The 27982-nt window shown below is 38.6% G+C and overlaps 1 protein-coding gene across 10 annotated transcripts in view; it reads right to left on the reverse strand.

Annotated features, from left to right (window-relative positions):
- The window catches only part of CHD1L (chromodomain helicase DNA binding protein 1 like), an 82928-nt gene continuing 54946 nt past the window's right edge, over positions 1 to 27982 (reverse strand). For 9 of the 10 annotated variants that reach the window (XM_072766720.1, XM_025982963.2, XM_025982964.2 and 6 more), the window contains 12 exons: positions 27293 to 27403; positions 24446 to 24560; positions 23772 to 23925; positions 21552 to 21717; positions 17648 to 17796; positions 16477 to 16640; positions 15715 to 15920; positions 14566 to 14664; positions 4489 to 4559; positions 2395 to 2509; positions 1196 to 1304; positions 1 to 312 (listed from right to left, as the gene is read on the reverse strand). In XM_072766720.1, the coding sequence (XP_072622821.1) occupies positions 237 to 312; positions 1196 to 1304; positions 2395 to 2509; positions 4489 to 4559; positions 14566 to 14664; positions 15715 to 15920; positions 16477 to 16640; positions 17648 to 17796; positions 21552 to 21717; positions 23772 to 23925; positions 24446 to 24560; positions 27293 to 27403 (1535 nt within the window). In that variant the 3' untranslated portion in view covers positions 1 to 236. The remainder of the gene's footprint in view (positions 313 to 1195; positions 1305 to 2394; positions 2510 to 4488; positions 4560 to 14565; positions 14665 to 15714; positions 15921 to 16476; positions 16641 to 17647; positions 17797 to 21551; positions 21718 to 23771; positions 23926 to 24445; positions 24561 to 27292; positions 27404 to 27982) is intronic. The other variant, XM_025982966.2, reaches the window with a different exon arrangement.

Consider the following 27982-nt stretch of genomic DNA (forward strand, 5'->3'; position numbering starts at 1 on the left):
TTAGAGAAAGAAAATTTATTATTATGCAAATAAGCTATGAAAACTGGAGCCCTGGCAAACTGCCAGAGGACTTTCCCAATTAAGGTGTGCATCCTTGTATTACTGATACTGAATCAGAGTAACACATCCTAAAGAACAAAATGAGAATTCAGAAAACACAGTATCTCAGAGGCCCACCAGATCTGGACTCCTTTTTGAAACCCTCTAATTCAGTAGCTCTGGGGAAATATTAATTGCTAAGGTATCAGCTGTCTTGGGGAAGAGGAGGACTGTGGATGAAGAACAGCCACCCTGCTTCTAGGAAAGTAATATCTGATAAGGAGAGTCAAGGAAGTTCTATTTCACGACTTTAAAATCAACTTTACTAAAACTGCTAGTTCTCTAATTTAGTAATCATAGAAATAATCACTCTGGAAGTAGCATGACTTAATTCCCTTTCACCATCTCATAAATTCTTCAATACTGTTAGTACTCATTACTGCTGTTATCTCATTATTAAAACTCTTCTGATAGTGTTTGAATTGTACAAGCATATTAAATGTGACTTTTCTGCTGTTTTTATGGTGATTTAAGTGTCCTGAAAAACAACACTGAATTAATAAGTAAAAAGATGAAGTTTCTGTATGATTATAACTCTTGGGGGTCAGTTCAGCTTCTGGTAATTATATTTTTTTAAGACTCAATGAAATAGTTTAAATAATGCTAACTGATACAGCAAAGAGAACATTCAAAGAAAATACTAGTCTGGTAGTACTAAATTATATCCTAATAGTCAATAAGCATTTCAAAATGCATCCTAAGAATACGCTGAATAGGTTCAAAAGTAAAATAGTTTACTTATTTGTTCATTCAATTAAACAGAGTGAAATTCTTAGAATTAGGCCTTGCTACAGGCCTCAAGCATCTCTAGAGACCTGATGTGAAAAGATTCAATTTTATCAAATGACAATTATTCAGTGAACCCCTCCCTTCATACACCTTTTAATCTACTTGCTGGCACCCAGAAATGCTTGGGTGTATTTATCTCCCTGGATATGTACCAGTTATAAAGTACTTCTTAAGTTTTTGTTTCATTGGTGGGGGACAGAGTAAAAAATGTGGCAGAAGCAGCCCAGGCCTTGATTAGTGATACCAGAAAATGCAAGATATTTTCTCTGAGCTGAGAGAGCACATTAATAAGATCACAAAAGGATACATGTAAGTTGGGATGCCTTTTGCAGCCAAGTGTTTCCGAATAAGTCGTTCAGTACCATACCAGTTAAAAGCTTTTGTGGCATGTCCAATGCGTGGAAGATGAACACTTGCTATTAAAGAGGGAAAAAATAGATCATGATGTTGTCATTTGTCAAAAACTTGATTCAGTATAAATATATATAAGAGACAACTATACTTTCATTCACTTTGTGGTTTCCAACAGACAAAATGTATATAATCATGGTATGCATCCCACACAAAGCATACAATTACAATATCAAAAAAATATTCTGGGGTGGGACCATAGTATGAAAAATTAAGTAATTCTATTAAACACAAAAGACTTACAGGCTCTGGAAGTAAGAAGGTACAATGAACATAGAATATGATCAATTACAATATCAAAAAAATATTCTGGGGTGGGACCATAGTATGAAAAATTAAGTAATTCTATTAAACACAAAAGACTTACAGGCTCTGGAAGTAAGAAGGTACAATGAACATAGAATATGATCAATATGCTGTTAGATAAAAAGATTTTTAAGAGGGGGAGGGGGAGAGGGAGAATCTTAAGCAGGATCCATGCTCAGTGTGGAGCCGGACTCAGGGCTCAATCTCATAACCCTGAGATCATGACCTGAGCTGAAATCAAGAGTCGGACACTAATGGATTGACCCACGCAGGTGCCCCATAATAAACAGATTTTTTAACAAGTCAATCAGTTCAACAAACTCTGAGACACAATGGAAATAAAACTTCACTCTGACTTTTGGCAGAAAACTATCTGGTAATGTGGACAGTGTGTGGCTATCCAAGAGGGGATGGACTTTTGGCAGAAAACTATCTGGTAATGTGGACAGTGTGTGGCTATCCAAGAGGGGGATGGGATAGGATAAACAGCATTCCTCAATTACATCTAACCAGACTACTACATCTCTGGTCTTCTGCTTCCTCATCTTTAAAATCATGATACAACTACCCAGTGCAGGGAGACGGTCCACAGAGATAATACAAAAGTGACCTGGAAAGGAAAAGAGGCTAAGATGATGTGGTGGTTACTTGTGTGGTCTCTTATATGGGGGCTTACTTTTATCATACATATAGAATGAGGTTTTAACATTTCTCACCTCCCTTTAAAAATCCTATCACATGCCTGGAAATGGAAACGCATCTACTCCTGAGCACAGATGAAAAGCTTACCTTTCTTTTTCTTTGCTGCTAAATAGATCTTCTTCAGGCCCTCTTCTAGGGCTGCCATCTTAATGCCAGACAGGACATTGGAGCGATCACGGTGCTGAGCCACAATCAAGGCCAACTAGGAGGACAACCAACACATGGTTGACTATGACATGAGAAGGCTGAAGGCTGCACTGTTAACAAAGTGACCTGCCCATGGGGGGGGGGGGGGGGGCTTTGTCTCCATTGTCTTTGTTTTTTTTTTTTTTTTGTCTCCATCATCTTTGAATGCTCTGCCTTCAAAAACCACGTCCTACCAGATTCATGACTTAATTTTCCATCATCGTTTTATTTTGTAGTAACTTTATACACATGCATTTCTTCTTTTTAAGATATGCTAAAACCAGTGCTCAAAATATGCTGTCTTTCTGAAGTACTCTCAACAGTAGAGAAAGAATTTTTCAGTCTTAGGAGCAGAAAGGACTTTACAGTTTCCTGTATCCAGCCCTATGGCGGATGCTCAAGTCAGCTCCCAACCCTCATTCCATCTCTGTTCAAGTAATTCCCACCTGTCCTAAGTGGGGGAGACTGGAGAAAGTGTCAAGAGAATGTCTGGGACTGACATCTCTACCATCCTATTACAACCAGTTGTAAATAGTTTTGAGTCACTTGAGCATTTATGCCATAACCACTAGGTTGTTCTTCTTCTTTTTTTTTTTTTTTTTTTAGCATTTTAGAAATGACTGAAAAAAATGACTGAATAGGCAGAAGCCACTTTGTTGTCAAACACACAAGTCACCAAACTCAAGATATATATATATATGTCCCTTTCAGCCTGGTTTCTAAATTTCTTTTCTCAGTAAGATTTGGCTTTAAATTGAATACGAAGAAAAAAAAAATAAAAAAATAATTGAATACGAATTCAGGCCCTTGAGAAAGCCAGGTTAAGTGTGGTTAGTAAAACATCTTAGAGGAATTATAAGAGGACTGGTAAAGTAAGAGACGCTTAAGATGGAAAAGGTGAAATCTTTTTTTTTTTTTTTTTGAAGAAAAAAAGGGTGAGCAGGGGGAGGGGCAGAGGGAGAGGGAAAAAGAATCGCAAGCAGGCTCCATGCTCAGCACAGAGTCCTGTTGCAGGGCTCAATCTCAGGACCCTGAGATCATCACTTGAGCCAAAATCAAGCTAAATGCTTAACCAACTGAGTCACCCAGGTGCCTCAAAAGAGAATTTTAATACAGGTAAAGGAAATACAGATCGGCTCCTCCCCTCTGCTTATGGCTAGCTACTAAACAATCTTTTACACAATTTTTCACGTAATAAATGAGGAAATGCTTGGAGTTTTGAGTCATGTTTTCTTATTCAATGTTTCCTGAGCATTTCCCATGAGCTGGTACTGTGTGAGGTATTAAGGATAAAATGACAAAATGAGTCCACACTCTTCAGGAGGAGACTGCCTTAGGTCAGCGCAGGGAACAAGCCAAGTTAGGGGACAGTGTTATAGCAACTATGATGGACAAAAGCAAGGGAGATGGAGAGAGTGTGGTGGAGTGTGAGGCCCAACCTGATTGTTATGGGTTGAATTGTGTCCTCTCAAATTCGTATGTTGAAGCCCTAAGCCTCACTACTTTAGAAGTGACTGTATGTGGAGATCGGGCCCTCAAAGAAAGCAAGTAAGCTAAAATGAGGCCCCTAGGGTGATGCCTAATCCAGTCTAACTGCTGTGCTTACAGAAAGAAATATGGATATACACTGAGACACCAAGGATATATACATTGAGACACCAGGGATTGCACAGAGAGGAAAGACCAGGTGAAGACACAGACAGCAGGCGACCACCCCTAAGCCAAGGAGAGAGACAATAGAGGAAACTAGCCCTGCTGGCACCTTAATCTTGGACCAGAAGCCTCCAGAACTAAAGAAATTAATTTGTTTTCTAAGCCACCTAGTTGGTAGTGTTTTATAACAAACTATAGAAATGATCCCTGAAAGTACAGTCTTGGGGTGTTTTGTTAGAGTAGCCCCTGCGACTACTACACTGACAGGCCCACATGAACAGAAGTTTCAAGGAGATGATGTAAGCCAAAATTTAGTTTTGATAAGAGACTTTTTTTACTTACCAGATCTTGTCCTTTGTTTCTTGACTCTTTATCATCAACAGGAAATAAAAGGACACCTCCCAAATTCAAGTCTGAGGTAAAGTAAAAGAGCAACAGACAGAATGTGAGGTTCACTCCAGAACGAAACCCCTGACAAGGGGCTCTTGTGAATGCCCCTGACTCCTTTCCTTTTCCGGCCAATCAGGTTGCAATCTCACCTTTTCTCATTCTCTTAACTTCAGTCACTGCCTTATAATCACAGTGGATCATATGATCTATTCCTGAGGGTTGTTTTTGCTCAAAAACATTTTTTTAAATGTTTTATTCTGGTAAAATACACCTAACATAAAATTTACCATCTTAACCATTTTTAAGCACACAGTGCAATAGTGTCAAGTACCTTCATGCTGCTATGCTATCCATCTCCACAGTGCTCTTCACCATGCCAAACTGACACTCTATATTCAGTAAACATCATCTCCCCATCTCCCCTGCAACCACCACTCTTTCTACCTCTGAATCAGAATACTGTAGTTACTTCACCTATGTGAAATCACATAATACTTGTTCTTTTGTGACTGGCTTATTTTACTTGGCATAATGTCCCCAGGATTCATCCACGTTGTTGCATGTGTCAGTTTCCTCGTTTCCAAGGCTGAATAATAGCTCACTGTATGAATATATACTGCACTGTTTATCTATTCATCCACTAGACACTTAGGTTGCTTCCACCTTTAGGCCATTGTGTGTAATAATGCAACATGTGTGTACAAATATCTGTTTGAGTCTCTGCCTGCAGTTCTTATAAGAGGGACTGCTGGATCATATGGTAATTTTATTCTTGATTTTTTTCAGGAAACACCATACCGTTTTCTATAGCGGTTGCATCATTTTACATTCCTACCATCAGTGCAAGTGTTCTAATTTCTCCACATCCTCATAATACTTGTTACTGTATTTTTTTTTTGAGCGGTAACTGACATATAACATTGTGTAAGTTTAAGGTGTACAACATACTGATTTTACTATGCTGCAGTACAATTGCCATAATACTTGTTATTGCGTATTTTTTTCATTGTAACTGACATATAGTGTAAGTTTAAGGTGTACAACATACTGATTTTATGCAGTTATGCTGCAGTACAATTGCCACTGTAGCATTAGGTAGTATTTCAATCACATCCGATAATTGTCACTCCTAGAGGTAGGAACAATTAAGACCTAGTCTCTTAGCAATTTTAAGGTTTGCAATAAAGTTCTGCTGTCTGTAGTCCCTGCACTGTGTATTAGAACACTAGGACTTACTTATCTACTAAGTACAAGAATGTACCCTTAAACATCATCTCTACCATTTCCACCAACCCCAGCCTCAGGTAACTACCATTTCATTCTGGTTTGTTTTTTGTTGTTTGTTTTGTTTTGTTTTAGATTCCACATGTAAGGAACGTGTGTGTGTATCCATATCTTCTTCCATTTTTGTTGTCAGGCACCCAAGTAGTTTCCATACCTTGACTATTGTGAATAATGCAGAAATCAACATTGGAGTGCAGTTATCTCTTAGATAACCTGTTTTTTCTCTTCCTTTGAATAAATACTCAAAAGTAAGATTACTGGATCATAGGATAGCTCTAACTGTAATTTTTAAAGGAATCTCTATACTGTTTTCCACAATGCACCAGTTTGCATTCCCACAGATCCTGAATGATGGTTTCCTTTTCTCCATATCCTCATCAATACTTATTATCTCTTGTCTTCTTGATGACAGATTGACAGGTGTGAGATGATATTTCATTGTAGTTTTGATTTGCATTTCCCTGATGATTACTGATGTTGAACATCTTTTCATGTCCCAGTTGGCCATCTGCACTTTTTCTGGAAAAATATCTATTCAGTTCCTCTGTTCACTTTTTAATCAGATTGGTTTTTTTGTTTTGTTTTCTGTTGAGTTGTTGGGAGTTCTTTATAAAATTTGAATAGTAACCCTTTACCCGATGTGTGGTTTTCAAATATTCTCTTTCTGTAGGTTGCCTTTCCATTTTGTTAGGTTTTTGTTGTTGCTGTTGTTCTTTTGGTGTCTTCCCCCAAAAATTACTGCCAGGGCCAATTTCAAAGAGCTTCTTCCCTAAGTTTTCTTCTAGGAGTTTCATGGTATCAGTTCTTATGTTTAAGTCTCTGATCTATTTTGAGGTAATTTTTGTGAGTGGAATAAGGTAAGGGTCCAATTTCATTTTCCTGCAGGTGGTAATCCAGGTTTCTCAGCATCATTTGCTGAAAAGACTATTTTCCCTATTGGATGTTCTTGGCTCCTTTATCAAATATTAGCTGGCAATGTATGTAGAGGTTTAACTCTGGTGTCTGTATTCTGTTCTGTTGGTCTATGTGTCCATTTTTATGTTGGTACCATATTTGTAGTATAGTTTGAAATCGGGAAGTATGATGCCACTTGCTTTGTTCTTTCTAATGACTGCTTTGGCTATTCAAGGTCTTTTGTGGTTTCATTCAAATTTTAGTATTTATTCTATTGCTGTCAAAAATGCCACTGGAATTTTGATAGGAAATGTATTAAATCCAGAGATGACTTTGGGTAAAATGAGCATTTTAATGATACTATCTCTTCTGATCGTGAAATATCTTTCAATTGTTTGTATCTTCTTCAAATTCTTTAAGCAAAGTCTTGTATTTTTCATTATCTAGATCTTTTACTTCCTTGGTTAAATTTATTCTTTGGTATTTTATTGTGTCTAATGTTACCGTGAGTGGATAGTTTTCCTTATTTCTTTTTCAGATGTTTCATTGTTAGTACACAGAGAAGGAACTGATTTCTGTGTGTTGTTTTCTTTTTCTTTCTTTCTTTCTTTCTTTCTTTCTTTCTTTCTTTGTGTGTGTGTGTGTTGATTTTCAATCCTGCCACTTTACTGAATTGACTGATTACATCCACTAGTTCTTTTTCCAATTGATTAAATCCAACATATTGGGAATTTGGGACTTTTAATATATAAGATCACATCATCTGCAAACCATGACAATTTTAATTTTTCTTTTCTGATTTGGATGTTTTTTTAAGAAGTCGTCTTGCTTGATTGTTGTAGCTAGGACTGCTGGTATTATGTTAAATAAGAATGGAGAGAAGAGGCAGGCACCTCTGTCTTATTCCTGATTTAGAGGAAAAGCTTTTGATTTTTCTCTGTTGAATACAATGTTAACTGTGGATAACATATATGGCTTTTATTATGCTGATGTATGTTCTTCTTATATTCTATTGAGGATTTCCATCATGAAAGGATGTAGTACTTTGTCAAATGCTTTTACTGCATCTATTGAGAGGTTCAGTGATTTTTGCCTTTCATTCCACTAATGTACTGTATCACATTTGATTTGCATATGATGAACTATCCCTGCATCCCAGTGAGAAATCCCACTTAGTTATGGTGTGTAAATCCTTTTAATGAGTTCTTAAATATGGTTTGCTAGTATTTTTTTTTTTTTTGAGAATTTTTGCAACAATATTCTTCAGGATATTGGTCTATAGTGTTCTTTCCCTATACTGTTCTTACTTGGCTTTGGTATCAGGGTAATACTGGCCTCACAGAACAGTCTGGAAGTGTTCCCTCCTCTTCAATTTTTTGGGAAGGGTTTGAGAAGGGTTGGCAATAATTCTTAAAATGTTTGGTAGAATTCATCCATGAAGGCATCTGGCACTTTAAAACCTGAGTCAATATCCTCACTCATTATCAGTCTGCTCAGACTTTATATCTCTTTCTGCTTCAGTCTTAGTAGGTTGTGTGTCTATGAAATTTATCCATTTCTTCTAGATTATCTAATTTGTAGGTATAAAATTGTTCATAATAGTGACTTATGATCTTAAACGTTTTTCTGCAGTGTCAGCTATAATTTCTCCTCTTTCATTTCTGATTTTGAGTTTTCTTTTTAATGGGTCTTGCTAAAAGTCTGTCGATTTCATCTTCTAATTTGTGTTAATAAAACCATAAAACTACAAACAAAACAAAACAAAACAAAAAAAGCTCTTAGAGTCACTGATCTTTTCTATTGATTTTCTGGTCTCTAATTTTATTTATGTCAGATCTGATCTTTATTTCCTTCCTTTTGCTAACTTTGGACTTAATTTGTTCTTCTTTTTCTAGTTTCTTGAGGTATAAACGTGGGTTATTTGAAATATCATTTAATATGCATTTATTGCTATTAACTTCCCTACCAGAAGTGCTTTTGAAGCATCCAGTGCTTGGTATGCTGTGTTTCCATTTGCTTTGAGATATTCTTTGGTTTGCCTTTTGATTTCTTCAACTCAATGGTTGTTCAGGAGTGTGCTATTTAGTTTCCATATATTTGTAGATATTCTAACTTTCCTCATTAAAGATCTCTAGTTTCATACCATTGTGGTTGGAAAAGATACTTGGTATGATTTCAGTCCTATTTTGCTATGATTTGTTCTTGCTCTATCATATGATGCATTCTTAAAAATGTTCCATGTATACTTGAGAAAAATGTGTATTCTGTTGCCATTGGATGAAATTTTCTATAGATGTCTATTAAGTCAGTTTGATGTAATATTTGGTACAAATCTATCATTTCCTTGATGCTTTACTCTGGATAATCTGTGCATTGCTGAAAGTGACATATTAAAGTCTCCTATTGGGACGCCTGGGTGGCTTAGCAGTTAAGCATCTGCCTTCGGCTCAGGGTGTGATCTTGGAGTGCCAGGATTGAGTCTGACATCAAGCTCCCTGCAAGGAGCCTGCTTCTCCCTCTGCTTATGTCTCTGCCTCTCTCTTTCTGTGTCTCTCATGAATCAATAAATAAAATCTTTAAAAAAAAAAAAGTCCTATTGTTTGTTGTCTATTTCTTCCTTCATAGTTGTCTTCCTTCATAGTTGTTAATATTTAATATATTTAGATGCTCTGATGTTAGGTGCATATATACTACTGTTACATCTTCTTGATGGATTAATCCCTTCATCATCATACCTTACTTGTCTCTTGTTACCATTTTGTTTTAAAGTCTACTTTGTCTGATACAAGGATAGCTATTCCCACTTTCTTTGGTTCCTACTCACATGGAGTTATCTTTCTCCATCCCTTCACTTTGTGTTTTTAAGGCTCAAATTGATCTCTTGTAGGCAGCAGATAGCTGTGTCCTGTTTTTTGTTAGCTTTTTTCCATCAGCCACTCTGTGCCTTTTGCTTGATGAATTCAATCTACTCACATTTAGAGTAGTTAATTTATAGAAGTCCTTACTAATGCCACAGTATTTGCTGTTTTCTAGTGGCTCTGTATTTCCATTTTTTCTTTTTCCCCTCTTTTTCTGCCTACCTTCATAAACTGGTTATTTTCTGTGGTGGTATAGTCTATTTCCCCTTTGTCTCTTATGGATCTGCTCTAGGTTTTTGCTATGTTGTTACCATAAAACATCTTACAGATAAAACAGGCCATCTTATCTGATAGTAACTTATATTCAATCGCCTATTAAGGCTCTCCTTTTATCCTTTTTTACCTCTTTTTATGTTGCATATTAACAATTTATAGTACCCATGGTACTTTTTACTGCTCTTTTCCTTTAACCTTTATACATCATCCTAATATAGATTACAGTTACCTAACTCCATCTATTTTTCATTTTTACTAATGTATTGTGTACTTCCATGTTTTCATGCTATGGATTAGTATTTTTCATTTCAGCTTGAAGAACTCCTTTCAGCATCTTGTAGAGCAAGTCTAGTGGTGGTGAACTCCCTGAGCTTTTGTCTGGGATATCTTATCTGCAAGATAACTTGACCAGAGACTTGGTTGGTGGTCTTTATCTTTGGCACTGAATATGTCATTCCACTCCCTTCTGGCCTGTAGTTTCTGCTGAGAAATCTGCTGAGAGCCTAATGAGGGTCCTTTGTAGGTTATGTTCTTCTCCCCCCTACTCACCCTCCCAGCTTCATTTAAGATTCTCTATCATTGATTTTTCAGTTTCATTATAATGTGTCTTGGAGAAGATCTTTCTGCATTGAGATAATGGGATGACTTATTAGCTTTGTGGACTTATATGTCCAAGTCTTTCCTCAGTTTTGGAAAGTTCTCAGCTATCATTTCTTTAAATAAACTCTGCCCCTGAGGGGCGCCTGGGTGGCTCAGTGGTTGAGCATCTGCCCTTGGCTCAGGTAGTGATCCCAGGATTCTGGGATCAAGTTCTACATCAGGCTCCCCATGGGGAGCCTGCTTTTCTCTCTGCCTGTCTATGCCTCTCTCTCTCTCTCTCTCTCTCTCTCTCTCTCTCTCTCTGTTTCTCATGAATAAGTAAATAAAATCTCTACAAAATCAAACAAACAAAAAAAATCTGCCCCCAAGTCCCTCTCTTCCCTTTATGGAAGACTGCTTATTCTGATATTTCTCTTACTCTGATAGTTGTCTTTTTGATCCAATCCCATAGCTCATGTACTTTCCTTGCTCTTTTTTAATCTCTATTCTTTCATCTCTTCTGTGTTATTTCAAAATTCCTATCCTATAAGTCATGTATTCTTTCTTCCATCTGGTCTGCCCTGCTACAGCTGCTCTCTATTGTATTCTTCATCCCATTCATCAAATTCTTCAGCTCCAGAATTTGTCTGGTTCTGTTTTACAGTCTTAATCTCTTCGGAACAGAACTCATTTTGTTCATATGGTTTATTTCTGATTTCAATGAGTTGCCTTTGAGTTTTCTTGTAAGTCTTTGAGTTTATTCATAACTGCTTTTCTGAATTCTTTATCAGTTAGACTGCAATATTTTGTGCCTTTGAGCTTGGTTGCTGGAGAACTGTCATTTTGTTTCTGTGATGCCAAATTTCCTTGATTTTTCACATTTCTCATGTTATGCACTGCTGCTTTTGCATTTGAAGTAGCATATACCTCCTTAACTCTGTGCTCACTACTTTCAGCAGGTAGTTTTATCTTCTGTAGTATTGTTACTATCTAAGTTATTCCTTGTGCGTGAGGTATACCTGTTCCACTCTTCTTGCTCTCTTGGGACCAAATTTTTAAGTCTTTGTGTCAGCTCTTGTTATGACAATTCACCAGGTTGGCTATTGGAAATAGCACTCTAGAAGAAGCATTCTAGAAGGTTTGAGGTTTTATTCTTTGACCAATGACCATGGCCTATTCTGGGTGTGCTCCCTGTCCACCAGAGCTTGTCTCACAGACACATTTGGGAGCCTGCACAAAGAGCTGGCAGCAGAGTCAGGAAGAATGGGTTTAGCCTAGGTGTTTTGGGGGAGCCTGTAAACCCAGGAAGGAAATTCCTGAGTGTAGCATTCCCAGAGACTTGTGGGTGAGCTTCCTGTTGTACACAATCCCTCTGATGCCATTCGAAATTCTGATTTGCCTCCTCCCAGTCACAGAGCTCCCACCTTAGTACTCTGGGTGCTTGTAGAGAAAAATGGGTTTCTTCAGCTGTGTTCCATCTAACTGGGACAGCAGGAGCTTACTAACCACTTTCCTTTCCCTTCATAGGGGAGATCACCTCTACTAAATACATTAGTCCATTCAGTGTTTCCTTGGGGGAAAGGCAGCAGGAGAGTTTCTCTTACCACCTCCACTGCAACCAATTCCTATCTTTCTTTCGTTTTTTCCTTCTCCAGTGGTATGCTGGAATCTTCCTACAGGAAGGCTGGATTTCTGCAAGTTCTGTCTCCTCCATGAGTAACCCCCTCCCCCCCCCCCACCCCATCAGCATTCATCTGATTTTTGCCTGACATGGGCAGGAGGGGTCTAGGCAACTGTGCTGTTTCCACAGCCTGTAGGAAGATTTGTCTGTCTCTTCTGGGTGGCAGCTCCTTTGGAGTAAGATGCTAGGTCCCCAAAGACCTACCAATATGCTTTTGTTTATGTATGGATGTCTAATTTATCGATTAAAAGAGGGAATAAAAGGAGGAACATTGCTTATGTCATCTTCTTCATTTCTGAATTTTTATGATCTCCCAATTCAATGTCCCCTACATACTACCTACAGAGTACTCCTGCAGGCATTGGAGAGTGAATGCAAACTAGAGACATCTGGGGATGTGAAGGGAAGAGCATTATGAACTTTAAATTTCTTCAGAAGTCTTAGCTTTGTTTTTAAGCACTCAAACATTGTACTCTACTATATCTGTATCTATCTGTACATTTTCCTAACTCATCCAAATCAAATCAAATTAATGCTCTAGAAAAATGTGCTAAAATAATTCTATGGCTTTATGTACTTCGGTTTGAACCCCAATCTTTTAAGTCATTCTAAAGAGTCTACTGGCTCTGTTAGGCCAAGTATCTCCTAAATGACTAACCATTACCCACTAGATAAGATCCTGCTTAGAATGGCATCTCCCTGAAAAAGCCATATGCAACCTTCTATAATGTGGTCCAAATCCTTCTCTTTAAAATCAAACTCTCAGGGTGCTTGGTGGCTCAGTGGTTGAGTGTCTGCCTTTGGCTCAGGTTGTGATCCAAGGGTCCTGGGATCAAGTCCCACGTTGGGCTCTCCACAGGGAGCTTGCTTCTCCCTCTACCTATATCTCTCATGAGTATATAAATAAAACCTTTTAAAAAAAATCAAATTCTCCTCTCTTCGTCAGCCTCAACCCCCTCCTCTGGCCTGCCTGGCCTACACACCATTCCCTAAACATATTCACCATGTAACTGCCTGGGTCAATCAATACCCTGTACTGGGAATGACAGGAGTTGTGGGAATATCAAAAAGTATGAGACATAGTCAGGGATCTTTTTCCATTTCTCTCCACCCACTTAAATTCAACCTATCTTTCCAGGCCCAAGATTACTTTCACTATCTTCACAAAGCACTCCCTGGTAATTCTAGCCCACATTTTCATCTACCCTAATTCAGTTCTTCAGAAAAAGAACGTACCCTCTCAACCCTGTTTTGTCATTGACACTTACACCTTAACTCTGCAATGTAGGTTTAATCTTCACAGTCTCCTCTCCAAGGTCATGCAAATTCAATGGCCTTTTCTCAGTTCTCACCCTCATTTGGTGCCTGACAATGCAGACCTTCCTGACATCCTCTCCTCTTTCATTCTCAAGATTCTCTTAGTTGACAATTCCTTCTGTCTCCTCTTCTTGTTGCTTCTCTTAAGTGGAGGTTTTTTCCATGCTTTGTTCTCTGCCCTCTCATTTTCCCATCCTGCTTCCTTCACAGTTTCAGACAAGGATCCAAACAAGCTTTCCTCGGTCTTGATGTCTTAGCTCTGATCTGTCCTGAATTCTCTGCTTTCCCATTGCCCAATCAATATCTAGATCTCAGTTTTTTTAACCTATTAAATCTTCTGTCAGTGAGCTATTTTAGTAGAAAGAGTATTCCTTCTAGGTCCTTACATCCCTTTCTACCCTAGAGAACTAGGCAGAAGAATTAGGGAAAACCAATCTGAGGAATCTGAAGGGCTCTTCTCTATTGAACAAACTCCCTTGGCCTCTCAAGTCCCCAGGAAATAATGACAATAGTAATTTTACTCCTTTTGCTACTTTGTGATTTCTCCACATAAAAGAAGGTACCCTTTCTCCTTCTCCATGCCAAAGGAGACTTCCAAGTTCCTCTGGCCCCAAACATCTTTACTTCTGTCTCTAAGAAGTGCTATATCTCAGCCTATACTAACCTCATAAGACAACCTCTTCCTCTTCAACATTCAACCCGACCTCTTGTTAGCACTTTCATGGTGGGTCTGATTTCTCTCCTACAGGTCTCTGACATTTTTTGGAAATATTCCCTTAGGTAGATGGGGTGAGTTGGTCATAGTGGAGGTAAACAATGAAATGCTCTTCATGCCAATACTTGAACACGCACACAGGGATTGACATTATCAAAACACCTGTATATCCACTCTCCTCATTATAGTCCCATGATGTAGGTAGAATAAGTACTATTCACAAATTACAAATAAGAAAACAGGCACAGGGAGAGTAAGAGACTGCCTCAAAGTCACAAAACTAGTTTAATGATGCTAAAACTAGCTAATGAGACTCCAAACTAGCTCTCTTAACTCTTTAATGTTTCATAACCCATGTGATACCTATCCTGTGCTCTCTCTTCGTTTATTCCATTCCTACCCCTTTTCTCTGCTTTGATTCTTACCTTTCATTTTCCCAGCTAGCTCATATATTCTTCTTGGCTCAGCAGACCGTGTTTCCAAAGCTGTGAACAAACCACCTCTGCCCCAGCGACCAGAATCATCTGATAGAAAACAACAACAAAAAACATCCAAATTCCAGTTCACAATTCAAAAACACAAAAAAGTATGCCAACGAGATTTGTAGGAGAATGGTTTTTCAAAGGGAAGAAACACCTATGTGGCCTCCCAGGAATACCACGGGTTAGACTTCTCAAATATGTTTAGGTTTTATGGAATACACCTGGCTATCATAATGGGAAAGATGGTAAGCAGTTGTAACATAACAACAACTAAAGCATTGGTAATACAATAGCATACAACTCCCATTTTACAGGTAAGGAAGAAAAAATGTTAAATGACTTATTTGAGCTGCTACTAACATAGCTGGTTAGTACCTTCTATTTACAGTCATTCAATCATCCTACAAATATTTGTTAGCATGTATTATGTGTCAGACACTGTTCTAGGAACTAGTGTTACAACAGTGGATTAAAAAAAATCCTGCTCCCATGAAGTTTATTTTCCAGTGCAATGAGACAATAATATAAACAAACACATACATAATATATCAGGTGGTGATACATGTAATAAAGTAAAATAAGGTAGGAAAAAGGGTAGAGAATAATAGAAGCATGGGGGTGGGGTCTGTTTTATGTGAGGCACTTAGGGGAGATCGGAGATGCAGACATTTAAACAATACTTATTGTGGCTCTCTGTGGAAAGAGAGTCCAGGCAGAGGAAGTAAAAAGTGCAAAGATCACAGAAGTGGGGGGAACATGCTTGGAGTTTTACTTTTTCTCAAAAGATGTTTCTTCCCCCTTCTTAAACACCTTGTGCAGAGAACAGGAAATTATCCAACTGTACCATTAAAGAAACCTGAGGCCCAGGAGATTAGACTATGCAACCAGTTAAAAGAGAGCACCAAGAGTCAAATCTATGTTGCTGGATTCTAAAACGTGCCCCCTTTTGACCACAGGACTGCACTGGACCAATAATCACCCCTTCGTCAGGCCCCATAATCACCCCTTGGTCAGGCTTCAGCCTCCTCCTCCCCAGTTCTTAGCACCATAAAGAACAAGGCACCCATCCTGGGCCGGTACGACTTCTCCTACCTACGCAGTGCACGATGACAGCATCCTCTGCCCCAGCCTGTGGGTGGGTGACATCACCTCTAACATACTTGATGGCAGTTGAATCTGGATCTTCATAATCCAGCTGGGCAGAACTCTCATCTTCCTGGTCCTCTAGATCCTCTGGTTCGCTCTCCTCGGAAGGCAGGCAGAAGGACTGGTAATTGTTGGATTCCCACCACACCATCCTTCAACAGGCCAGAGAGAAAAGGAAATTAACCTGGTCTATCACAATTTCCCTCAGAGCATACTCCATCCTGCTATTCACAAACACCAAGTGCCCAGTGGAAATGCAATTAGACAGTCACCCTGATTGCAGTATTCTGCTCATTTGTAAATCAACAAGAAGTCTTACTGACTAGCCTAGTTGCCTCCTGACTACACTTCAATAAAGAGCAGCCACCAGATGTCCCTTTTTTTTTTTTTTTTTAGATGTCCCTGTTTTTAAGAACAAGATTAAGGTACTTTCAAGTGAACTACTCTTTGTCAGACAGCTACAATAAAATCTTAACATCTTCTCACTTCAACTGAAAGAGTCTTTCTACCTTAGGCACTCAGGACATTTTGCAAAAGGACATTGTTAGGGTTAAAGTCCAATCTTTAAAAAAAATATTCTATTATCAGAAGGAGCTACCAGTTTTATAAAAATTTACTGCAATTTTAAAGTGTTCAACTGCAGATTAAGTGTATCCTTAAAACATGACCCTCACCAGCTTTTTTATAATATCATCGAATAATACATACTTTTTCTCATGTTCCACCTTTTCCTTTTTCCTCTTTTTCTCCTCCATTAGTCTCTTTCTCTTAGCTGCTGCTTCTTGTCTCTTCTTCCTTCTATCCTCCAGTTCCTCTGGGCTCAAAATCCGTTTCCTTTTGGTGGATTCCTCTGAAAGGCCTGGGAGGAGAACCTGGAAGAACAAGATCTATAACTGGGAAGTTGGAGGCTGCATATCCCTTCATGAGTTCCATTCATCTCCTAGAACATTCTGTGTAGACAGCAACACGCTTAATATTTCACAAAACTGCATCTCCATACCCTCTTGTATGGTGGGAAGTGGTGGCAGGACACTTCGATTTACTGTTCACATTACACATCTCATTGGCCCTGTGACCAGGATAGTCCTCTAAACTTAACCAAAGCACATAGTTGTTATAGCAGTACATCATTTGATTAATTTCAATAGGAATCAGGTACTTCAGAAAAGTAACCTTTTTTTTTTTTTTTATAAAAAGCATACCCTACAAGAGGCCATTTTAGGTTTAATCATTTTTATTTTTTTATAAGATTTTATTTATTTGAGAGCAAGAGACAGAGCATGAGCAGGGGGTAGGGGTAGGGGGCAGAAGGAGGGGAAGAAGCAGACTCTCCGCTGAACATGGAGCCAGATGCGGGGCTCAATCCCAGGATCCTGGGATCATGAACTGAGCCAAAGGTAGATGCTTAACCAACTGAGCCACACAGGTGCCCGGATTTAACTATTTTTAAAGGAAATCCTCCTATAATGTATTATATAATTCTTTCTCAAACATTATTTCAACATCACGATTTATCTTTATAATAGCTAGCATTTAATGAGCACATACTAAGTGCCAAATACCAAGGACATTACATATATTGTTCATGACTGTTACCCTCTCTTAGTGGCATAGGGATAAATTATTGGAAGCATTTTGGTGATCTCTTCTGGGATGGCTAAGATGGACAGGGCTGCTTTCACCTGCATTAAATGGTAAAATACACTCTTCTTGTTAATGTTATTTATGGTAACTTTTACATAGGTTCTATACTAGAGTAAATTATATTTCAACAAATATTTACATACTTATTTCTCAATAAATTACTCCCATTATCATTTTTTATTCTCGTAGGGTGTGAATTTGGGAGAATTTATTCTTTTATATGAGTAGTCCTTACATTGCCTTTATTTCGGAGTAACCGGCCCTCTTGAGTAGTTTTCTCCAAAAAGGTCTTTTGAAGGTTCACCAGTTGTTCAAATGATTTTCTGTCTTCTTTACTAGGCTCCTTGGAATAATCTTTACCTTCAAATAAGTACATATGGTTTTCTAAGAACATAAAACACAAAAGAGAAATGTCAGATACTAGAGAAAAATTGACTAATTCTATTCAAAGCAATAACCAGGGCAAATAAGAGAACAGTCTGTATTCTCAATGGGCTAAGACTAGCTTGTGATGAAGGTACTGATTTTGGATCCCACTAACAGTGACAGGTAGGGATCTCACACATTTACTATTTAAAGGAGAGGACATGGCTAATGCCCTCTGGTCTATCTCTCGTTGGTCTGCAAGTCTCTGCTGGATACCTCCTCCCTGTTGAATCCTGGGATCACACTCATCACTAATTCCACACCACTCTTCAGCATAGGTCTCACTGATAATAAGATCACTTAATAAAAGATAACCAAGAACATAATTTTTTTATTCTGCACATACTTAATACTTAACTCTTTCCCCTCTTTTCTATAATATAAAAGGAACAAGTGGGAAATCAGTGAGAAAATGGAGAATCACAAAAATAATCCCTTTTATTCATTTCAGATTTCATGAAGTAACTTTATGAGCCTCCCCACAATCCTGGTATAAGTAACTCTGCTGAAGAAAGGGAGAAATGAGGCTCAGACAAGGATTAAGGGACTCCCTGGTTCTTACCGCTAATAAATGAAGGAGGCAAGATTTTGACTCAAAAGCCAGCATGCTCTTTTCAGTGCCTTACTGTTGTTTATAGAAGAATGGAGAGTGAACAGGCCAGCAAATACTAATTATAGTAATAACAATAATGAAATAGTATAATCTTGACAGTATTTTATGCTATCAGAACACTTTCACATCTATTATCACATTTGATTTTTCAACTACTTAAAAGAGTAAAGCTACATTAACAGCACCATTTTACAGATGAGGACACAGAGGCCGAAAGGTTGGGTGATGTGCCAAGATCATGAATCACTGATAAGGAGAAGTCATGACAAGCCAAGATCAGCAACCACAGAGAGGTGAGATAATGATTCTAAAGTGAAGCATATTTAATAGCACATATTACCAAAGAATGTATTTTCACAGCATTATGAAATCAGCTTTAAGTATGTTTTCTTTGGAGAGTATGAAAGCAAAACATTTCATTCTCAAGAGATCAATTGCTTCACACTTATACCCAAATCCAACCAGCTGTAATTCTAATTGGCATTTGCTAATTAAATCAGCAGGGGGCTTTCAATGAGGTGCTCTATCAACAAGTGGAAAAAAAAAAAAAAGAGCTGGGAAGTGTCAAATATGATCAACATATGTAGCTTCATATTGCATGTAATTCTCAACTTATAAACATGCTTTTTAAAAAACCCTGCCATTCCAGATAAAGCAATCCTATTTTTTTATTTGTTTTTAATTGGAATTGCTTTAACTAATGTCTTTCATATTCATTTATATTATTTTTAATCATACTCCCTGTTCTCATTCTGCAGCCAAGAGGAGGCTGGAGACCATAGGCCTAGACCTTCATCTATGTCCTGCTAGGAGAACCATCTACCACAGAATGAACATGTACTCACTGATCAAAGACAAGATTCCAAATTTTAATACAAGTAGGAAATCTTTTCTGGCAGCTGCACTGACTAAGGAATAAAATTATATTTCTGGAAAACAGCAAAATTTTATTTTGTCCTAGTAACATTAGGAAAATAAGCTGAAATTAATCCAGATGAGTGCAGAAATAGGTGCAAGCTTCAGTATTTCATGTAATCCAAGTATAACTTCAAAACACAGTCACATGGATCCATTTAGAGACCTAAAACCACTAAATGGCAGTAAAGGGATTTTGAAAAGATATGAGACAATAGTGGATGGAAAGTTCAATAACTCTTGGAAAATATAAAAAGTGGCTGAAGCAATGAGAAAGCACATGCAAGGGGACTGGCAGAGGGAGAAGGAGACTTCCCACTGAGTAGGGAGCCCGATGCAGGGCTCAATCCCAGGACCCGGGATCATGACCTGAGCCAAAGGCAAATGCTTTAACCAACTGAGCCACCCAACTGCACTGCCCCTTTTAGAGCTCTGAAAAGCACCACCTGCTGCTTACTCTCTCTCTCAAATAAGTAAATAAAATATTTAATAAAAAAAAAAAGTGGGGCGCCTGGGTGGCTCAGTCAATTCAGTCAGTTAAGCATCTGTATTTGACTCAGGTCATGATCCTAAAATCCAGGGACAGAACCCAGCATCAGGCTCCCTGCTCAGCTGGGGGTCTGTTTCTCCCTCAGCTCCCTATCCCACTTGTGCTCCGCTCTCTTTTGCTCTCTCTCAAATAAATAAAATCTTAAAAAAAATAAAAATAAAAGTTATATTGAATGTCTCAAGAGAGGACATTATGAAAACGGGATGAGATTAAAACTAAGAAAGAGTACTCAAAGAGTAAAGATGGGATACTAATATTAAGAAATTTAAAAGCAAAATATGAGAAGAGTCCAAGATCTGTGTCCTATAGAATAATACTAGCTGCCTAGTAAATTCCAATCTCTCCATATACCCTATGAAACCACCCCTAATCCATGTCTACTATAAAACTAGGAGTTAGAGAACATTATAAACTTCCATTTGGAGGTAAATAGAGAAATAAACATCCAAGTGCCAACAGAGCCAGCTCCTAAGCCCACACCAGAGTACAAAGTGAGGTAGTGCCACACCAAAAATAGTGCCACACCCTACATGGGAAAATGATAAGGGCAAAACATCTCAGACTCAGTAGATCAGAACATGGGCTACTAAGGAATTGAAATGAAGGTACCAGAAAGTGCATGCAGCCAGCAATCTGGGAAGGCACTGCTTCTGGAGGAGAAAGAGGCAGTTCTGTGGCAAAAAAAGGGGAAGGAAGTGATTGAAATTGCCAGTTTTATGGCAAAAAAGGTAAGCAAGTGATGGAAATTGGGAATTCTAGAGAAGCAAGAGAATCACAAAACTAGAAGTCATGCCTACCCCATCCCCTACCAAAAAAGGAGGAATCATCTAGTAAAGAAACTACATGTCTGCATATCTGTGGAATAAGATACTCTTGAATTAAAAAGTCTAGAGTAAGACTCTCAAACCTCACCCAGTCCACACTGAATCACTGCTGCCACTGGTGCAAGATAAATACAAGTAGAAGATAGCAAGGAACATCCTTACAAAAACTACTATGTGAAAAAACACCTCAAGTCAGAAATTCATGTACCCAGAGCTGAAATGGACAAAAAAGAACAAATGTTGACCAAATTCAGAAAAGATAAAATCATTTCATGGTTAACTGTATTATATCACTTAAAAAAAAATTAGTGGCACCTACACCTTAAGGGGGTATGGTGAAGGTAAAATGAAAAAACAGATATAGAACACATGATGCAGTACACACTTCTGATCAAGTACAGAATAAATGTTCAACCAGTGTTAACAACAATGTAAAAAAACCAAATCATTCTACTGTTCAGAAAAGCAATCACTATGTGGAGGGTGCCATACTAAGGACAGTGGGATTTATGAATAAAGGAGAAGATACTTGCAACCAAGGCAGAAATAGTACAAATTAGAATCTTTGAGATATTACTACAAGTGTTAATATCATTGAGTGAGTTCAAAGTTCAGCTACAAATTGAGAATTTCCAGTCTAGGAAGAATTCTTAGACCAAGAATTTTAAAACAGCGTGCCTAAGATGAGAATAGGGCTGGGTAGGAAAAGATGCCCCAGGGAGCACTATCCAGGACTTTCTATGGGGACCAATCTCACTCAAGTCTAACTCAGGTGGCTGTGCCATTCGCTCTACCCTTACCCCCAACTTACTGCCTTCCTCCTGCTCCCTGACTCCTCCTTCTGTTGTTGCCAAGGCATCAGAGATCCATTGGCCATTTTTTGTTTCTCCCAGGATTCTCTCCAGGTCTATTTCATCCATGGTGCTCCCCTGAGACGATAGCAGTTTATCCAAACCGAATTTGAGTATCTCACTCAACTTGAATGGAGAAAACAAAAAAGTCCAGTTAGTTCTCATGAACCAAGTATTGGATGTCAGTGATTTGTTATGTAGCTTAATGACACAAGGCAAATTCCTTCTCTGTTGGTCAGCCATTCTTCTCTCCCCATGATGATACTGACAAGGCTATTTAGTAGGTGGATGGTTGCCAAGCAGAGAGGTGATAAATCAGTGATGCTGACTTTGACAATTCTCCATAACAACAAGAAAAATTAGTCAATTTTTTTTCCTAAAGAATAGTAACATCCTGCATTAACTATAGCACTTCTCAGAATCTTTTTCATGGGCACTTCTAGCAGCCGCATCAGAGACTCAGTTAGCTTCTCTCCCATAGATAAACTTGGAAGAAGACGGCTATACTGGGTACTTTCCCTCTACTATTAACTGACTTATTTCCTTTGGTAACCTGGGTTCCTACCACAGCGCTCTATGGAAACACCTTTACAAAGGCAAGTTAACAACTGACAGCCACCAGACCTGAAGGCCATTTCTCAATTCTAATCTTCTTGGATATTCCCCTGGCACTGTACTATCCTGCTTCTCTTCCCTTATCTCAAATGTACCCTTAGCCTACTACCTGGGGACATAGGAATCACTCAAACAGTTCAAATAATTTCCCTGGCTTTAGCTTCCTACTTCCAGATTTGCAACTTCTTAAAGCACTAACTCTTTGAGATTCCAAATCAAGGTAGACTCATATCTTGGCTTCTAGTTCCTATCTTATCCTTTTAGACTGGGTTAGTTATCTCTAGATGGCCTAGTATTTGTGAGCCAAACACTGGTGGGAACATAAACTGTTCCCAACACCAGCTGTTTGAGAGTTCTGTCAGACTTCTTGCCCAGCTCAAGGATACCAGAAGGTTACATTCTGGCTCTAACATCTGCTTTCTCACTTCTCCATCCAGACTATACTAGTTATCTCTTTGGTTGCCAAAAAAAAAGGTGACAACCCAATGCCCTCGTTTCAAATGAAAGCAGTCTGTTGTTTTAAAATAATCCAATAATAAAAGATGTGGTTGTGGCTTATTAAATCTAAGAGGTATAAGATTTTTCCTTTCAAAGAAGGAAGCAGGTTCGTTACCCTAGAGAAAGGCAGATGTGAACATTTATTGAATGCTTATTGTGCACTAAGTATTGTCTGAAGTGCTTCTGACTATTTTAGATATTTGATCCCTGGGACAAAATGGAAGAACTTAAGATATATTATGAGTTCTAATTTTAACGCAGGGGTTACTATAGAATAACTCAAAGCCTTCTTCCAGAAGAGAAAATCTTCAAGTCATTGTTTGTTTCCTACCCAGTATTCCCTACTTCAAGTAATTAGCTCTATTCGTTCATCCATTTTTCCTAAAGCATAATTTTGAATTCTCATTTTCCCTCCTCTATGAAGATTAGTGATCAAACGGTCTACGGTTAAGATGAGGTATGGGGGCGGCCCCGGTGGCGCAGCGGTTTGGCGCCGTCTGCAGCCTGGGGTGTGATCCTGGAGACCCAGGATCGAGTCCCGCATCAGGCTCCCTGCATGGAGCCTGCTTCTCCCTCTGACTGTGTCTCTGCCTCTCTCTCTCTCTGTGTCTATGAGTAAATAAATAAAATCTTTAAAAAAAAAAGATGAGGTATGGGATCCATAATCATTTATTATGCTTAGTTCTTTCATTTATCTAATTTTTTTAAACAATCCTCTGAGGTAACTTCCAGTATTCTCATTTTTTGAGAAGCAGAGTACACCTGAGAGGTTTTAAGGTATCTGCTCAAAGCTACACAGCCACTAATTGACCAGGTGTGGATCTGAATCCAAGTGAGGGGGATCTAAAGCCCATCCTTGTTATTCCATATTCTGCTTAATATATCATGTTCATTTTTAGCTCCTTACCTGCATGCAGTAGATACCATGGCAGATATGTTTGGCCAGGGAACAAATGTATGGTTGGGGAGAGTTGGTTGTTAATGCTAGTTCTTTGTGTTTACTTTCTCACCGACAACAAAGTACTGACAACATGACACATTCTTAAGGGGAACACAATGTATTATACCTGGAGGTCAGCGTCAGCTGCAGGTTTCTGGGCCCCCAGAGTAAAATGGCCTCCCTCTATGATTGCATTGGTAAGCTGCAGTTTGGAGGCTGCTTTCCTACAGACTATTTCCTCCACAGTGTCTCGGCCAATCAGCCGAATAACTTTAACAGACCTGTATGGAGTCAAAGGAGAGGAATCTGCTGTGAGGGTCTGCACGGGTGAGCACAAGGTTGATATCCCTAAAAGGAAACAACCCAAAATACCACATCCAGAGTACAACTGAAGGGAGACTGTACTATGTGGGCCTGAGCATTTGTTAGAGAGATCTGGCCTGACAAAAGCTTTCCAAGGGATTCAAGGAAGGGATGAGGAGAGGACCATAAATGGGTTTCTGATGGGAACAGAAGAAGAAAACCTCTGGTAGATCTCAATTGTCCTCTGGTCAAAGGATAAGATTCATCTTTTTAGCATAACTCCACAATTCTATAACTTCATTTTTAAACTAAATTAGATCTTAACTCAAGAAAAAGGAATTAAATAACTTCTAAGGGTTCCTCCTAGTCTTTTCAGTGTTTGTGCTTTTAGTGAAGCCAAGTCTGGTAGTCACAGGACTAGCTTCTTCATTTCCTTCCCACGCCAGAACTGCTGAGGAGCCCAGGATGTAGAATAAGGCTGGTGTTGCAATCTCTCACTTGTTCTGGCCAATCCGATGAGCCCTGGCTGCTGCCTGCAAGTCATTCTGAGGATTGAAATCACTGTCGACAAAAATAACGGTATCTGCAGCCGTTAAGTTCATGCCAACTCCTCCTGAAAACAATGCAAAACGAACGTGATGAGCAGCATGCTGGCCAGAACCAGATAATAAAGACGCAAGGCTACAGTGGTATGATTGCTACAATAAGATCCGTCAAGACAATTGGCGTCACCTTGCAAACTGACACCCCATCCCCAACTCCAGGACCTTGTGTGATTAACAGTGCTACCTGGGCTCATATTGCCTGACTTGGGAAAATTTAACTACCAAAAGTAACAGAATGAGAGGAGCAGAGACAAGAAGCAAAAGTGCATGCTTAAATTAGTGCCAGGAAACAATTTTAGAAGGCTTGATGGGTTTTAGGATACTCTTTGTAAGAGGATGCATCCTCTTTCAAAGGAAAACAGCTTTAAATACGCAAGAGGTCTTCTGCTGTGGCGCCATTAAGAGAGGAGTTAATATCCACCTCAGGTTACAACTAAGGTAGCAAGATCCCGGATACAAGCTAATGAGAATAGGGGATGACATTTATTTTACACTCCTAAGTAGAGCAGGAAACTACCTCCCTCTGACAGGAAAAAACTTTAGAAAGTCTTTTCTGTATCTGTTTCCATATTAATTAAAGAGAAGGTAACAAAACCAACCACAGGACAAGAACACTCCATGGGTCAACTTTTTGATCCTTCTTCAGCGTTGTAGGAAAACGGCTAAGGAGGCTCTTTGGATGATGAGAATTAATTAAGAGAACCATGAAAGCAAATTACAGCCTTGTCTTTGATTAATGTGGAAACAAGTACAAAAGGGATTCCCTCTTGCCAGGGGTCGTTACAGCTCATTGCTGAAACAAGCGAGCCTGAAAGGGCTTGTTCCAAGAGCCTGAATTAAGAACTAACTTTTAAGATGGGCTACTGACTCTAGGCTGGCTCTCAAGACAAGTCAGGGAGGAAAATTCTAATTAAAGACTTCATATAAAATTAAACTTGGAATAAAGTGATAATAAAGACTGATTACTGAGACATGTTAAATTATACCTTATAATAATGCCAGCTACACTTGTGCTGTGCTTACTACATGCCAGGCACTGTTCTAAGCATTTTACATATTTCAACTCCTTTAATCCTCACAACAACCTTATGAGTAGTGTATTATTATTCTCATTTTATATATAAAAACAGAGAACCCAAGGGACTTAGCAGAGATCGCACAGCTAGAAAGTGAAAAAGCCAAGAGTCAGTCCCACAATGTCTGTCTGGCTTCAGGGCCTTAGCTTTTATCCACTGCACGTTAATGATCTCTCAAGAACTTATTAACATGTGCTATATAAAAATTATCATCTTCTTCTTGGGTTAATGTCATCTCAGTTCAGCTCTGCCTCATGGAGATGTAAGGTTTTACAAATAAGCCAGTCTCCATGCTTGTTTGGGACTTATCGTGAGCTATTACTGCCACCTGGTGGCAATATGCTTGCTTCAATCACAGAAATATTTGAAAGTTTGAGGAAAACCTGTTAAATAAATAATACGCTAATCTACAGCTAAACAGTGATGGCAAACATGACCATTAGTGCTTCAAAAAGGCTCACGTCCAAGAATATTTCAGTTCTTAAAAGATTACTCAGTATTGATTGGTTCTGAGTACTCGTCCTAATTTTAGACTTTTCAAACATAATGATACTCTGAATATGAAAATGATGAAATCAGTAACGCATAAATAGACCTGTTTTCCAACACTGAAGATACACTTGCCCTGATCCTTCCAGTGTCTCCTAAGACCATCACTGAGACAACAGAGAACGTGAATAAACGGCTGATTCAGGGTGCAGTCTATAATGGAAGCAACTGAAGCCAAATGCATGGGATTATACATACCTTTGTAATACAGAGATGAGACATACACAAGTCAAACAATCTCCTTATGGTCAAGATTCTACCTAACACATCTTTTATGCTCCCTTACAGTACAAGACACTTAATAAATACTTTCTAAGAAAGATGGAACTCTCTCTTTATAAAGATATTGATCTACCTTTAATAGAGGACACACATCCCTTTAGTGTTCCTGCATCTATTCCATCAAGATTTAGGTCTATAAAAAACAACATAATGAAACTAATATTCTAAAAATGCAAAACTAATTTAAGGTTGACTTGCTCCATGACATAAGAATAGTTTCATCTCTAAGAACTGATTTCAAACGACTGAAGCATCTTTTAAAGCAGTCTTTAACAGGTAAAGCACTATAAATGTCACATAAAATATTTATGACTTAGCTCATAAAGATAGTGTTAAAAATAATTCTAAAGAGCTAGTAATTTCATTATAATCACAACTTCTTTTAAAAATGAAATTTTAATTAAGCTTCTACAGCACTATTCCAGAGTTACTTATGGAGGAGGGATAATTAGCAGACAGGCTGTTATCTCACTTCCCAAATTCACAGCTGGCAAGGAAAGTGTTCTTTACTGAATGTGAATAAAACTTTCCACAAAGTTACAGACATCGTATAGGACAACCCCAGGTCAGTGGTCAATGCAAATTAAAATTATTTTCCAACAACCCCTGATTTTAGCCGTACTTCTCTGAGCTGGCAGCTTAGATAACTTAGACAGGAAAGAACTCCATGCTAGGGGTTAACTTACAGCCACTCCCTCAATTCCCCTTTTTTTACGTTCCTAGGCAACAACCTCACCTTTCAGAGAATTAAGGGAAAACATACTAATTGTCAGGATGGAAAAGTACTGTGTCTCCCCTATTTGTCTGCTTTTGTCAATACCTATGTGGCCTACCTGCCCTGGTACTCAGAAGAAAAATAAAAACAGGCTGCTGTCCAAAGTTCTTAATGGCCAGGTGTCTCTCTTCTCCTCTTACAGAACCATCCACACGCTCGTAGCTGTACCCTTCAAAGAGAAAAAGAAAAAAGAATAGAAACTCTTTTCATGTATTCTCTGGGGAATAAAACATTGTCAGCTCAAAGCCAAATGCTAATTTTGTCCCTTTCTGTATATAGGTATGCCTCTACTTTAAGCAAATCCCATGGGAAAAATCTAAATTTAGGTGATATTTCATTGTCTTATGAAAGAACTCAACATAATATATCTCTCTGGATATTTTAAGTACATGCAGTTGAAGTACTTGGCATTTGTGGAGTTAACAGTCAATTCTGACTATCCCAACCCTGAAGCACATGTGAACCATGCTATATAGTAGTTTCTAACTCTGCATGATAGAATTCTTACTTATGCAAGCAGTAAGACAAGTACTTGGGCGCTGGCAAGTGAGCCTGCCCAAAGGCCCAGCAGCTGCCTTTCAATGAAGCTTCTGGCTTTCCATCCATCACCAAGACCCGTTGGGGTCTGTGAATCTGGGGAATCTCAACATACCAATGGCATTTCCGGCAAGTGTCCAATGGACCAGGTATACTGTAGTACTTGGGGCATCAAGTGGCTCTGACAACCCTACTGCAAATTCATGTTTTA

This window comes from Vulpes vulpes, chromosome 8 (genome assembly GCF_048418805.1).
Source record: "Vulpes vulpes isolate BD-2025 chromosome 8, VulVul3, whole genome shotgun sequence".
Lineage (NCBI taxonomy): Eukaryota > Metazoa > Chordata > Mammalia > Carnivora > Canidae > Vulpes > Vulpes vulpes.